Genomic DNA, 14,620 nt, shown 5'->3' on the forward strand with positions numbered 1-14,620 from the left:
TCTTGGAGAGCAATAAGGCCTTGTAGGAATGTGAATGGCTCACGGAAAGCGTCGTGACATCGCATCATCTTTTTGATGCCGGTCGGTGTGGCGGCCAGCCCAAGGGATTAGTGGCGACAGACAGCGGAGTAAGACCACACTGATTAAGCACTTGAGAGGAGAGGCTGAAAATGACTGATCCACACATATTTAGTATTCATGGAACAGGGGGAGGCCTATGAGAGATCACCTTGACAGGTCAGCTTAAAAAAAATTAAAGGGGGGGGGGAGAGAAAAGAAGAGAAGAGAAGGGCTGGAGTCCCACGAGTGGCTCCAGGGCCAAGTCAAATAATTATAACTTTAAAAGATAACTGATTGAGTTTTCAGATGGGCGATAACAATCTAGTTCATTTTAGTGTAATTGAAAATAACCAATATACTCCATTAAGGGCAGTTAATTGCACATCCAAGAGCTTTCAAGAGTATGTCTGCTTGTGTGTGTGTGTGTGTTTGTGGGGAAAGGGGGATAAACTTTAAAAAACGCTTTATCATTTTAATAAGCTAACAGAATGAGCGCTGCTACCATCGGCACAGCGGGAGGAGGGGCTCATTTATCTCATGGGCCACACAACACTAATTTATATGCCAGCACTACAACTAGGCAGAATGGGTCCAGCGCTCGGACAGAGACTAACAAACACCGTCAGCCCAGAGTCGTAAAAAAAAAAAGTAAGAATAGCCTTTTTATCTTTGCTGGATTCGCAGCATTCTCGCAAAGAAGCGTAGGCCTAATGCATATTAAAAGAATCGCATGGTTGCAGCGGCCCAACTGTTCCGTTTTATGTCAACGTAAGAAGACAAGATGGGAGACCTCTGTGAGCCCAACTCATTAATAATATTCTGCATAATGACTGATATCTCATGCAAAGAGTAAGCAATTCTTACATGTAATATTAATCAGTTTTGAAAATGTCATGGAAATAGATGAAACGTGGATATATCGTTTCCAAGGCCTTTATGGAAAAATAATTGCAAGTCTGCAGGGCTGTGTGTGTGATATTGTTCACAAGGCAGTGTGGATTCCAGCAGAAGAAAAAGTTCTGCCTACATGCGCTTTTTCAAGGATGATGAAAATACCAAATCACTTCAAGTGCAAACAGTAGCGTCTGGATGCCAGAAAACCATACAAACGTGATGAAATCCCCGTGTTTACCAACCTTGCCATGACCTTAATAACTAAGTCAATTATATGCATCAAACACCTCAATAGAGACAAAGAATTAGGCTAACGCACTAAACACCAAAGCCATATACACACTTTTTTTTTTAAATATATGAAGGAAATAAAATAGAAATAATAAATCCTTTGTTGGCAGAGAGAGGGAATTACTGTAGATAAATCTAACAAGAGGCTGAACCGTGGACTGGCTGGCTCAGACAGGCAGCAGCGGCAGCTCTTTTGAGAATACACAAACAAGAGAACTTATTTTTTTTTTCACCGAAAAGTGCTTTTATCTGTCCTAACAATGCCAGTCCAGAGCTGAGCCTCTTGCATTTCTCCAGACAGCTCCAGAGGTCCTCGTCATGGTGCTTTTGCTTTCTATTAGACAGAGGCACTCGATGCAACACTACACATGACCCCGTTGCATAGAAAGCCGCACATATGGACACAACTAGCCTATACACATACTCAGACAAGACTGCAGTGTTGTAGAATTCCTTCCATTTTCTTTATTGCATGCTTTTTTTTCTTCCCCAGGTGTCCTTTCCACACTCCACAAATGAAAACGAGAAAGTTTTGAGGAGTTAGGCCTACAACTTACAACTGTTAATTTCCATTTATTGATTTTGTAAACACTCTTATCAAGAGCAAGTGGAATGCATTTCTAATTAAAACTGAAAGGGGCTGTTGTGTTTGTGCAGCATGCCTGGGCCTTAGCTCATGCATTTCCAATCTAAACCGCGCTGGCGTCTGCATGCAAAATGGTCACGGGGAGGCCGGAGACGTTCAGGGTTTTTTTTTCCCTCACCAACGCTGGTGAGATAAAATGGGCACATGCTCAGACATGCAGCAGGGCATATACGGTCAGGTTCTGCCAAGCGGTGGGGCAAACACAATGAAGGAAATATGCACGGAGGCTCCCAATTATCAGCACTTTGGTCCAAAGAGTTCAGAGGCAGTTAACACAAGAGATGGGGGGGGGGGGGGGGGGGGGGATGCGGTGGGACTGAGCCAGGGGAAATCTGAATCAATTTCGTGATTTGTATTAATTTCTCTTCCCTTGGCAAATCATACATGGGTAAAGTCTAGCTGGCAGCTACGGTGAAAGGTTTTTTCACAACAATAACAAATTGTTCCAACTCCAAGGCAGAACCATGATAGACTTTGGCAACAAAGTAGGCTGGATCAGTAACACAACAAATGATTATGGCTTCACCTTGCCATCAAATGCTGCTTTGCAAACCTTCTTAACATGGAGCCAATTTATTAAGACCTCACTGGTCAGACTCAGAAACCTACAAGCCAACCAGCTGAAGATCAACTATGTTTTTTTTTTCTTTGAATTTCATTGCTAGCATCTTGTGCTAAATTCTATCTGTACTGATTAAAATGAAAATTTGGATGGAATTATGTATTGGGGATGCCTAAGATTAGTAGCCTCGAGAATTCTAACAAGTGCATATGAATGGGCACACACAATATATAGCACGTCATGTTCAAGCAACATGCAAATCTGCATGAGAAGAACAAATGTGCACCTGACACAGATTAGCATAATCCATTAGATTCATAGCAACGCACACAATGTAAATTAAGACACGATAACGGAGCCTTAGGGTGAAGGACTACACATACATGACACACAGAAATTCAAATGGGTTTTAAATGGGGCCGGTACGTAAAGGGCAGTCCATCAGTAACATCGAAGAATTCCTCTTATTTGCATCAGAAACAGGCCATTAACAACATGCATATGAGTACAGTAATAACTAAACCTGTAGTAATGTGTGGTGTGATAGAAATATCTATCAACATAATGCCCCCCCCCCCCCCCAAAACAAAATATGGTGTCCCAGACACCTGACCCATCTGACAAACTCAGATTAATGCAAGGTACAGTATAAACGGTAGTAGGGTCAGATGTCTTTACATCTTTTTAATGTTCACTCCGTTCGCTTAATGCCAAAGTAATGAATATTGCATACATTTTATGAAAAGAGAGCATACGTGTCTTTGCGTTCCCATCCCGAGTCAAAGTAGGAAAACTGACAAGTCACTCGTGGAAAGCAGAGAGCAAAAAGTAAAGAAAGCCACAATCGTCCACCTGTCCACCATCACAGTGCCCCTAGTGGTTCAGAGTGGTGGTGTTGTCCAGGAGGCGGCTGTCGCCCATCCTCTCCTCCCTTGACTCGTCGTTCTCCTCTGGCATGGCGGGCTCCGCCTGCGGGCACGGGGTAGCCGCCTCCACCCCGGAGGGCTCTTTGGTGGCGCAGACGGCGCTGCCGTCCGCACTTGGGGCGTCCCGCTCCTGGCCTGCCAGGCTCGGGGATGCCATGGGGGTGAGGAGGATGGAGGACGGGGCGCAGTCCACAGCAGCGGGCGCGGCGGCACCGGCGGAGGGGGAGGACAGCTGCTGGGCCAGGAGCTGCAGCTGGTTGGGCTGCGGCCCGGCGTCGGCGCACACCGCCTGGCACAGGCCCGAGAGGCCCTGCAGCGTCTGGCCCATGCTCAGCTTCAGGTGGCTCTGCTCCTGCAGCAGCTTCTCCTTTTGACCTCGCTGTTGGACAAAGGAGAGGGAGGGGGAGGGGGAGGGGAGGGGGAAGGGAACGCAAAGCCATTAGGAAACCATTAGCTCCAATCTCACATGGGCACTAATGGCCATTAAAGGCAACAGCAACCTTGGCAGCCAAAATGGATTTGGGGAGGGGGACCGGGGGGGTTGTTGGATCTGCCACAGTTCACAAACTTGAAACTTCGAACAGTGGGAGTGCTAGCAGCATCCTTAGCCCAAATGGACAGAGAAGAAACACTAGCCACATCTGAAACTGGCAGTAATGTCCACCAATTGCACCATCAAGTGCTGGCAAGAAGCTGGGCCAAAAAAAAAGGAATGCTCTGTAGACACAGCTAGAGATAGAATTACAACAGATGAGTGTGACAAGAAGCCGGACTGCAAACTGGCTTGCCCAGACAGACACACAGCTCTTCTCTGAATTAACATACAAGAAAAGATATTTTGTTCTGTATTTGTCGGCATACAACACAATACCATACAGAATGTCAGATTTACCTCAGATTATTCACAATATAATTAAAATATGACACATTTAGCAAATTAGCACATCTTGTCACATCTATTAAAACATTTGAGTCATTCCAAATGTACCAATTTAAGTCAAATGAGTCATTCCAAATGTACCAATTTAAGAAAATCTCCCCACTCGACCATCTCAGATTTGGCTGAAAAAAATCAAGGTGGTTCATACACTTCTTAATAGGTCCAAATATTAGCTCTCTACTCCCAATAGTTTTGTCACAAAAAGATGTTTTAGCAACTATGTCATGTGCATTTTCAGACGCTTTTTTAGCAGCGTTTTCTTTAGAGCCATTTTCAAATTGCTATAACTAGAAAAGCATTTAAGATAGCTCCTTCAAACTTTCTAGGCTTAAAATCTAATACCATTACTTGAAGAATATGGACTTCCAAGAGTGTGGCTTGGGTATATCATAGTATTCGGGGTGCTTGAATTTGCTCGAAAATTTTGATCTACGCTCTGTTGCAGCATCTTTGAAGGCCTGTGGAAAGCTCAATGTTAAAGCTAGAGACTTGATATTATACATTATGCTCTGTATATTGTATTAAAAAACTGTCCCTATGTGATGGATGGTCTGGAAGATATTAAAGCTTGAAAACGGATGAAAACCCATTTTGTGCAATTTTTGGCATGCTATAGCAAAAAAATTACAGCATTTACCAACATGAAACTAATTGTTTTGGAAAGATTAGATATTTGTTCTTAACATATAAAAAATTTGTGATGGCGTTCGGCCTCATTTTCTCAAAATATTTTTTTTTAAATATGGGATTTTTGTACATGCCCAGCGTTCAATGGCCCATGGAAGCATATTCAAATGGTAACAAAAGGTATGTTTATGACACAGAGCTTAAACTGCACAAAATGCGTTGATTAATGTTTAATAGTATCTGTAGTAAATATTATTCCAGTGTCTGGAATAGCTGGATTTTGTGTCAACTATGGGGTTGAAGAAGAGGTTTCAAAGGGCTTCCAGATCAGTGACATGACACCTGGCAAATAGATAACCTGTGTTTATGATGGTTATTGGTGGGTTGGAAGTATCAGGGAGGCAAGTGCTTCACCTTGAATTTTTTCAGCCAAATCTGAGATGGTTGAGTGGAAGCCATTGGTACACTTCACATGGCATGACTCATTTGTTTGAAAGAAGTTTCATTAAATTGGACTTTCTACAGACGAATTCCAATTAGAAGTTCACCCCATTGATGGGTCAATGCTTTACAAACAATTAAAGCTAAGCGAGACGAAAACCTTGAAATAAAGCCAACAGGAAAGTATGCTATTAATTAATGATTTTCTTTGTCAGTAAAACTGTTGTAGATTTGCAACACTGATGAAGCTCTTGATTTCCACTAAAGCCTTCTGCCATGGCTGTACTACAAACACACTGAAATGCTCAAAAATCACTCTAGGTAAAGGATTCAATAATGCTGCATTTAACCTTGAAGGAGGAAGTACCTGGCCATTACAAATGGACTGTGCCCCTGGTAATGCCTTCAACATAAAGCCCAAAGGGTAATAACCCATTTGCCAGTCGTAAGATGGCAGAGGGCTCCACTAATGCACTTTCAGCACCACCAACCTGCTAAGTTGAAACGGGAGGAATGAAATCTGCTCACACTCGCGACAATTAATTCCCAGCAGCACTAAACTATTAAGTTTAGGGGAATGTGTAGAGAGCAAGCACATTGTAGTCCTCAGATTTAATAAGTCATGACTACAGTGTTGGGCTTCCAGAGAATCTGTGTTTTTGTCTGGGGTATTACATTAATGAAAAGAGTCAGGCCAGGAACATTCAAGCATGGAAACATAAAATAAACCACACAAACATTAGCATACATGCACACTTGAATTAAAATCTACATACCAGTTTCTTAATCTCACACTCCAGCTTTCGAATGCAGTCCAGCTTCCTCTTTCGGGAGCGCTGGGCAGCCACTCGGTTCTTGCTGCGGCGCCGGACATCGTGGACAAACTCGAGCTGTTCCTGGGTCAGCTTCTGTTGCCGCAGCATCTGCTGGAAGGCGCTGCGGGTCATGGTTGGGATCTGCTCCACTGGGAAGGGCAGCTGAATCTGGATCAGAGGCAGACACAACATGGCAGCCGTCTGACACAAGTGGATGACCCGAGAGCAAAATTCATCATATAGGCCATCAATCAAGCTCATATTGTCGGGCAGAGGAGTTTGCCGTGAGAGCGCAGTCTCCTGCAGTCAGGTGTCCAAGTACCAATGAACCAACGTCTAAAACTCATCTGAAAAGAAACATCTTCATTTCAAATACCTGTTCGCCTGGTTGGTGAATAACAGCAAGTGACATTGCGAAACATCATGTTTCAAGGCAACTCGGTAAAAAAAAAAAAACAACCATCAAAGTTTGACACGTCCCTATAGCCCTTTAAAATCAATAAATACACGCATTTGACAGCTTCACGATTGGTTGCCAGGCTTAACAGCGTTTTGTTTTCACCTAGTTTTGAATTTCGTCTTGCACATGGTGATGGTACCTGTTACTAACTGGAGATATACACTATCGGTCAAAAGTTTTAGAACACCTTCATTTTTCCAGTTTGTACTGAAATTTACCGTTTAATGGCTCAGTGTTTATATAGAAGATAAAATAATGGAGACAAAAAAAAAACCATGGAATTGTCCTGTTTAACACAATTGAATCTACATTTCTGACTCAAAGTAGCCTTTTGCTGATATAAGAGCTGAACACACTGGTGGCATTCTTTTTACAGTAGAAATCGAACACTGATCAGAACGTTCTTTCCAACACTGTTGCAGAAGTTTCCGCAAATGTGTTGCACTTGTTGGCTGCTTTGCTTTCACCCTTCTGTCCAGAGGGTATGGCATGGCACTACAAAATGCTGTGGTAGCCCTTTTGGTTCAGGGTGCAAGTCATTCTGTGGAAGTAGCCAACTGGATCCAGCAAAAGAGCCCCAGCCCATCACACCTTTCCACCAATTTAACAGTTGGCAACACACACTGAGGAACCATCCTTCTACATACTCAACGGTGCACAAAAACCCTGTGTGATGAACCACAGATTTCTAATTTGGATTCAGTGGCCCATAAGACCTTCTTCCAGTCCTCAGTAGTCCACTGCTGGCGTTTCATGGCTAAGGGAAGCCTCTTTTTCTTATCTTGCCATTTTAAGAATGCTTTTCTTACTGCGACTCGACCTGCCAAACCTGCAGCTCAAAGTCTTCTCTTCACAGATGAAACTGAGATTTGCTGATGAACTGTGCTGGAAACTTTGGGTCTGCTGGACCTCTTCCTGTCAGAGTTTCCTCCAGTTTCCAAGTGACTTTTGTTGGTGTAGGAAACTGTACTCACTGGCTTTCTATGCAATTTCTCTGAAGGAAAGACCTGCACATTTAACAGTTATAATGGTCTGTCTGTCTGTCTTACTTTTTAAAATGCCTTTCTCTCCCCATTATGATGGCAATATCCAACTTCCTGCAGTGGAATACTGTCTACATAATGCTCCAGTGTCTTTAGTAACAATCTGTTCCAAGACATCTTTTTTTCAAGTAATCAACTAAAGTTAGGACACCAGTCGGAATTGTTTGCATCAACTTTCAAGGCTTAACGTACTTTAATTGCTGCAGAAAAGCTGTAAGTTGTTAACAACCCATTACCTCTTCCCTGAAATAGGCCTATTTTATAACTGAAATTTTAATTAAAATGTTTTTAGTAGTTAGTTAGTTTTCAGTAACCTAAACTTAAGTTTAACCTCTGGCAGTTTACAGCTTACCTTTGCTCCTTACTCTAACTGCTCAAATTTCAATAAAACTGGAAAAATGGGGGTGTTGTAAAACTTTTGACCGGTAGTGTAAATGCATCATCTCTCACTTTGGGTAAAATACATTCTTCATACAAGTATTTCATATAGCCCTCACTATTAAATAGCCTCCTTAGAAAAATATACAAATAGGAACACACTTCTGAGGACTAGCCTAAATCACCAATGACTAGCTAATCCCACCCACATATAAATAGTAGTGCTGTCAAACTATTAAAATATTTAATCGTGATTAATCGCATTTATGTCATAGTTAACTCAAAATGAATCGCGATTAATCGAACATTTTTATCTATTCTAAATGTCCCTTTTTTCCATCATTTTATTTTTATTTTAATGCCCTTATCAACATGGAAAAGTGGATTGGCTTGCTTTATGCAAATGTTTTATTTTATTGAAAACCAACATTGCCAAACAGGGCGGTACAAAATAAAATTATAAAGTGCACATTTCAGGTAAACAAGGACTCAGCCTATAGTGCAGTTAAACCATGGCTTAATATTTTCTTTTTTCCAAGTTTGCTGGGAACATAGCAGTCAGAGTAAACTTTCCATTCAGAAGCTTTTTATCATCCATTTCGCCGTATCGCGCTCACCATTCACTCAAACCGTAACGTTAGCCTACTACACAGTTTGCGTTAAACTGACAGCACTAATAAATAGATCAACTATGCACCCATGTTACCTGGCTTTAACTAGATGCACATCAGCCTGTCTCAACAGCTAAAACATAACAACCATTTTTTTTGTATGAGTGTATTATGTCTATTGTTCTTTAAAACAGGAGAGAGATAATGTACATCTTTTAAATGCCTCTGAAAGTAAAACTTAGCAGACTGTTACTTAAACTGGTTATGAATATACCAAAAGAAACCTAATACCGTAATTTCCGGACTATTGAGCGCACCTGAATATAAGCCTCACCCACTGAATTTTTAAAATATAATTATTTTTAACATAAATAAGCCGCACATGTCTATAAGCCGCAGGTGCAGCCAGTTACGATAAGTGCACTGTTGCTTTAAGAGAGCACAGTTGCAAGAGTCAATCAGAAGCTAGAACGTTAGATTGAAGACAGTGAGATAGAAGAAAGACGCTAAGTTTGAAACCAATGAGCTAAAGAACTTGAAAAGACTGGATTTGTATTGTTGTAAACTGTTTTGAGTTGTGTTCTGTCTACGCCGGTAGACTGTGGTTATTTTGACATTAGTTAAGTTATTGAGATACTGAGAAATCGCGTGGAGCTAAGCATCCATGCGGCTGCATCCATGCTAGCATCCTAGCTCCACAAAGCCACCGTAAACACAAAGCCACCGTATACAGTCACAGGTATCATAATCCATAAATTAGCCGCGTCGTTGTTTAAGCCGCGAGGTTCAAAGCGTGGGAAAAAAGTAGCGGCTTATAGTCCGGAAATTACGGTACATTGTTTTATCACAGGACAGTAGGCTGAAACTGAATTTGAAGTATGTTTGACCAAACAGTCAATATGAGTGGCACTGTAGTGTAGACGGATGGGTGAGAGTATGTCATTGACTTACCAACTCAGTAAACAAGGAAGTAAAGATGTAATTTCATTCAAATGAGAAAGCTTAAAAGTAAATCAAAGTCTAAATGCTAAATTCTACAGTACATTCACAGACAAATAAACAGTGTTTACAAGCTCCAAACTCTATTTCTCTCATATGAGGAGTCAACTTTTGGTGACATTACTGTTTTGTAACCTACACTTCAACCTTTATGTAATGTGCTTCATTTGCAAGGCTAAACTGTGCATGACACCGAGGTGAATAATAGGCTTCCTGTCAGTATGCTGTTACAGCATATTAGACAATCTGAGCTAGGCTATGCATAGCAAACATGGTGATAGACATTTGCATTTATGAATTTAACCTTTACCCAAAGCAACTAACAGTATGGAGAAGGTGTGCATTTGGGCAACCGGGTAACGCAAAGTGAGCCCAGTAGGTAAAATGATGTAAATTTGTTTTATTGGATATTCTAAATCTACAGTTACTTATCTTTAAGAAATGACCCCTTATTTTAAGTTTGGGGCAGCCAATCCCGAGAAATTAGGGAAAATGTTTCAGGAAACACAAACCGTTGTCCAAATGAAAGAAATATCCACTCCCTTGAGAAAAACGCATACACATTAATTTGGCTTACTACTACGGAGTCATTTTTAAAGGCTGTTTTACAATATTATAATTGTACTGGATACATAATAGACTAGATTAAGGAACGTATTAGGGCAATTAGAAAAACAATATGTAGGTCATTTTTTCAATCACTCTCATTTCAAATCACTGTATCTTAGAACTAACTTTTGTGACACTGGACCATAGACATAGAAATGCCTGGACCAGCAATGCCTGTAACGTCACCATTCACTGACATTCATTTTGAAAACCAGGATGTTGTCCCACTGGGCAGGACCAAAGTTTGACAAGGAAGTGTTTTGCCCCATGTATGTGAATAGGAGTACATAACTTTGGGCAAGTTCTTACAGAATGGTTGAATACCAAATGGTCATACAGTTAGTCTGGGTTAGCTATATAGATTGTTAATTTTTATAATTCAATGTTTGGTGTAGTATTTTATTACATGTTTTACACTCATTTCTGGGATTATGAATGGACATTATGATCCATATCCAATTCAGTTTGGGATGAAAATGAACAAACAATGATCAATGGTCAACTGATCCTAGAAACCTGTACATCCTCAGTTGCCACCAGTTGAGACTGTGCATCCCTCATTAGCAGTGAGTGACACTTAGTTCCAACCCTGACCAAAACTACTCACCTCCTCAGCCCGCTCGCGGTGCACCTCCCTCTCCCTCTCTCCCTCCGTGTCCGATTGCAAGTCGTCTTCAGAGTTGATGGGGGACATGCAGGGGCTCTGGTCCTGCTGTGGCAGGCTGGAGCAGTCTCCCACTGGGGTCTGGGCCTCCTCCGACCCCAGGTTCCTCAGGAAGGGGCACTCCCCTGCGGCTGAGCTGAGATCCAGGTGTTTGAGCCAGTGGAAGTCCGCGGCAGCGTTGGCATTCTCTGAAGCTGACTGCTCCACCACTTCGTCCAAGGGCATCGGCTCGGACAAGGACGTGCCCAAGTCGGACCAGAAGCCCTTGGCAAGGTGCTCGGCCACCTCCCTCTCGACACTGCTGCGATTTCCGGATGTTTCCATGGAAGTATCACAGGATGGCGTGTGCCCAGCACTGTCAGAATTGAGGGAAGACTCTGCGTCAGTGTTTCCCATGACGTTCCCTGGCTCTAAGGGCTCTGGTGAATTCAGCTGGCACTGCCGGCTACATTGGGTGGGGGTCCTTACTGTTATCACAGCTTGGTCTGAGGCCTGACTGCATGCCTCAGGCACACTGATTTGGTCCGGAAAAGGTGACTGCGACTGCTGGTCCAAAATGGGACAGGTCTCCATGGAATCATCACCTGGACACCCACTGCTGGCCAGATCTAGCATAGCCTCGTCTCCCATGTCTCCACTCGAGCCTACCATCTTGAGGAAGGGGCACAGTTGCTCTGGTGCCGTTGACAATGAGGGCTGAAGCTCAGGACCACAGTTTTGCAGGCAGAACTGGTCTTGGCCATGGGCCGCAGGGAATGTGGGGCTCTTTGGTGAAGGAAAGTCCAGAGATAAGTCCTCCTCTGGTAGCGCAGAGGTGCTGGGCTGTGGGGGCTGACCAACAAGGCTTGGGTCTAGACATTGTCCTGCAATGCCTGAGCAATCTAGTGTTGTGCTCTGGGATATGTCTGTGGATATATCACCTGGGTCCTGGACATGGCCAGCAGGGGTTGTGTCATTGCACTGATGTCCTTTGTCACCACAGGACTTCCTGTTGGCTCTTTGAGCTTCTGTTGTGACACTGGCATCCTTGTGGAACTTGGGAATAAGAAACTCAAAACAAGACTGGTCCAGGTTGTGAAAGCCCAAGAACTCTGCGCATTGATGTATCTCCAAAATGTTGTCTTTGGTGAAGAGAAGCTTCGCTGTGTAAGCAAACTGCAGCAGTGGTTCAAAGCCTTCCACCGTCACCTACAAGTCACACAGGAGGTGATGTGTCATTGTGAGAAGTATGTTCTTGCGGTTAACCATAAACAGTGCATACCATTACATGAACTCTGTTGTTGTTTATATTCTGCCTTCACATTGCTATTTACATGTAAATAGTCTGAGGCATATAACATGTTGCATGCACATTTAAATGTAAATAGACTTACACACCCCACACATACATATAAAATTCACGTAGAGCAGGAGAAATGCTAGGCCCTATGTTTATTCAAGTCATGCTCTGTAAAGCCTACATTGTCAGGAAGAGTGATGACTCGGTTCTGACTGGCGTGGCAGAGGAATCTGGAATGGAAGAAGTCACTGCAAGAGGCGAGGACCGAACAGTGCGCTCGGTAACTCCGGTTCCCCACGAGAACGGTCACATCACACAGCACGTCGTTCTGCCGCTGCACATCCAGGGAGCGGAGTACATGGGAACTGTGAACTGCTGACTGGAAAGTGAAAACGGACGTCCGGTGGCCATCCACAGACATGATGCCTGGTACTGCCTAAATACAAGAATTGTAAAGGAGCATTTTAATAATGCGTGTAAACTTCTTGTACAAAGACTCGTCACTGTATGACCAAGTGATGCAATCATTGCTTGTTGAAAATGAGTCACGTTTTCACTTCTGCAATTATCAGACATGGGTGGATGTGACATCGCGTAGATAATATAACGAGAGTTTAATACTTTCATATGACTCACGTACATTAATTAGACAGACTTAAGCATTAAAAAAGTATTAATATGACATTGGAATTCAGCCCAAATTTTTTATGCTCATGATGGCAAAGAACGTAAGGTTATTTTATAACGCAAGCCATTCGTTTAACCCTGCCCAAACCCTTTTTTGAGACAGAGTGTTCGAGACCGAAGGTATTCTTCAATAAAGTGAATAAACTTCGGTAGTATGCTAGCCAGTTTAACCCAAATATGTGGAATTAATTAAATGCTAACCATGGCAACCTAACCTTGGCTAAGTAGATGGTGAGTTAAACTTGATAATTCAGCATTATCATTTACAAGTGGTTATCAGCACCACCCTCATCCAGTTTTGCTGTTTCCATACGACTCAGTGTTTTCTTTAGATGAGTTCATAAGAGAGACCATGCCGGGGTAATTAAGATGACAGATCGCCAAACATATCTTTGCCATCCAGGTTACATTAACCGACAACATGTATAATCTATATATAACCACAGACCGACCATTTGGTTGCACTTGATAACGTTATGCTGGGGAAGCTAACTATCATAGCAATAACAGCTAGCTCTGGAATTCAGCTGGCTAAATCAAGCTAACGTTAAAGCTAAGGCTTCACAAGGCTTTTTGCCTTCGTCGGGTCAAGAGTTTACCAGAACTGCATGGAAACTGCTCTGTACTCTTGCCAGATTTAGCTGAATATTCTCGTAAGGATATAACATTAGCTATCGAAATCCTCGAACAATGATGCCTGCCATTACAAGTAGTGGTAAATATTTGCCAGTTAGCTGTCTAGCTAATTTTGTCATATTCCAAATTTGAGCTTCCTGCTTACCTAACGTTACCCTCAGGAGGTTCTTATGTAAAAATGCAGGGTTAAGTAATGAGTAAAACAGTACTAACCGGTCATATCACCTTGAAGACAATGTGTCACGTCTATTCATTTTCCTACGGACACTGTTTCCCAAAAATGTTTGGAGTAAAACGCTGACAGTCATGTAATCATGTGATATTTAGGAAAGTTCTGCCAGCCATTTGTATGTTGCAAGCCTGGTCCAATATGAGCCTGCGCAAACCAGTTATATCATACTGCGCATGTTCCCATTTTTACTCGTCACCCTCACAGGAAAACTAAAAAAGTAGTATTTTCTATAATAGGCTAGGAAACTTTTCTGATTATTTTCATTGTAGTCGTTACATAATGAGCGTGACGAATCAGATTTTTTGTTCATTTGCCCAATTATTGTTTTATTCCTGTCATTAAAAGCACAACATCATTATTATGATTAATAACTGTTTTATTGGACTTGCATTCTGCCAAAAGAACCATATAAAAAACAAATTACAGAAATAAATATTTCATACAAATTTATAAGGTCAGTCTATCTTGACTGTCGCTGAGGTGGAAGCATTCTGGACAACAACTTTTAGGAGCGGATGTGGAAATGGCACTCACCTAGCTGACATGATATACAAAACAATGCTTTATGGCTTTTACTGTATTTCCTTTTCAGAGTCGAGGGATGTGCTCCAAGAAAAAGTATCAAGGCCTGCAACTAAATTAGCACTGGTTATTGACATGATTTGATAAAGCAATGTAGTATGTGTGCAAAGATTTCTGGGGAGGAATGTAAGGCCATTAAAGATACAATAAGTTTTGCTCTTAGACGCCCCTCACTTTGTAGGTCACACACACACTCTGCACAAGTGCTCACTTGGTGGCTGAAATGCTTGTTTGGATG

At 42.2% G+C, this 14,620-nt stretch overlaps 1 protein-coding gene across 1 annotated transcript; it reads right to left on the minus strand.

Annotated features, from left to right (window-relative positions):
- Positions 1 to 1,685: 1,685 nt before the first annotated feature.
- LOC105903230 (transcription regulator protein BACH1) lies at positions 1,686 to 13,957 on the minus strand. Its single transcript, XM_031573018.2, has 5 exons — positions 13,782 to 13,957; positions 12,427 to 12,681; positions 10,910 to 12,154; positions 6,164 to 6,370; positions 1,686 to 3,758 (listed from the first exon to the last, which is right to left on the minus strand). Exons 2-5 carry the CDS (start codon positions 12,664 to 12,666, stop codon positions 3,327 to 3,329), a joined length of 2,124 nt encoding a protein of 707 aa, XP_031428878.1. The 5' UTR covers positions 12,667 to 12,681; positions 13,782 to 13,957; the 3' UTR covers positions 1,686 to 3,326.
- Between the last annotated feature and the right edge of the window lie 663 nt (positions 13,958 to 14,620).

Source organism: Clupea harengus, chromosome 9 (genome assembly GCF_900700415.2).
Source record: "Clupea harengus chromosome 9, Ch_v2.0.2, whole genome shotgun sequence".
Taxonomy (NCBI): Eukaryota; Metazoa; Chordata; class Actinopteri; order Clupeiformes; family Clupeidae; genus Clupea; species Clupea harengus.

Bases quoted from the DNA above. Each gene is read 5' to 3' on its own strand.
- LOC105903230 (XM_031573018.2), bottom strand. From the start codon at position 12,666: ATGTCTGTGGATGGCCACCGGACGTCCGTTTTCACTTTCCAGTCAGCA. The intron at 6,371-10,909 runs GTGAGTAGTTTT...CCTCTGATCCAG, and splicing joins ACCGCGAGCGGGCTGAGGAG to ATTCAGCTGCCCTTCCCAGT. The intron at 3,759-6,163 runs GTATGTAGATTT...TTTGTCCAACAG, and splicing joins AGTGTGAGATTAAGAAACTG to CGAGGTCAAAAGGAGAAGCT.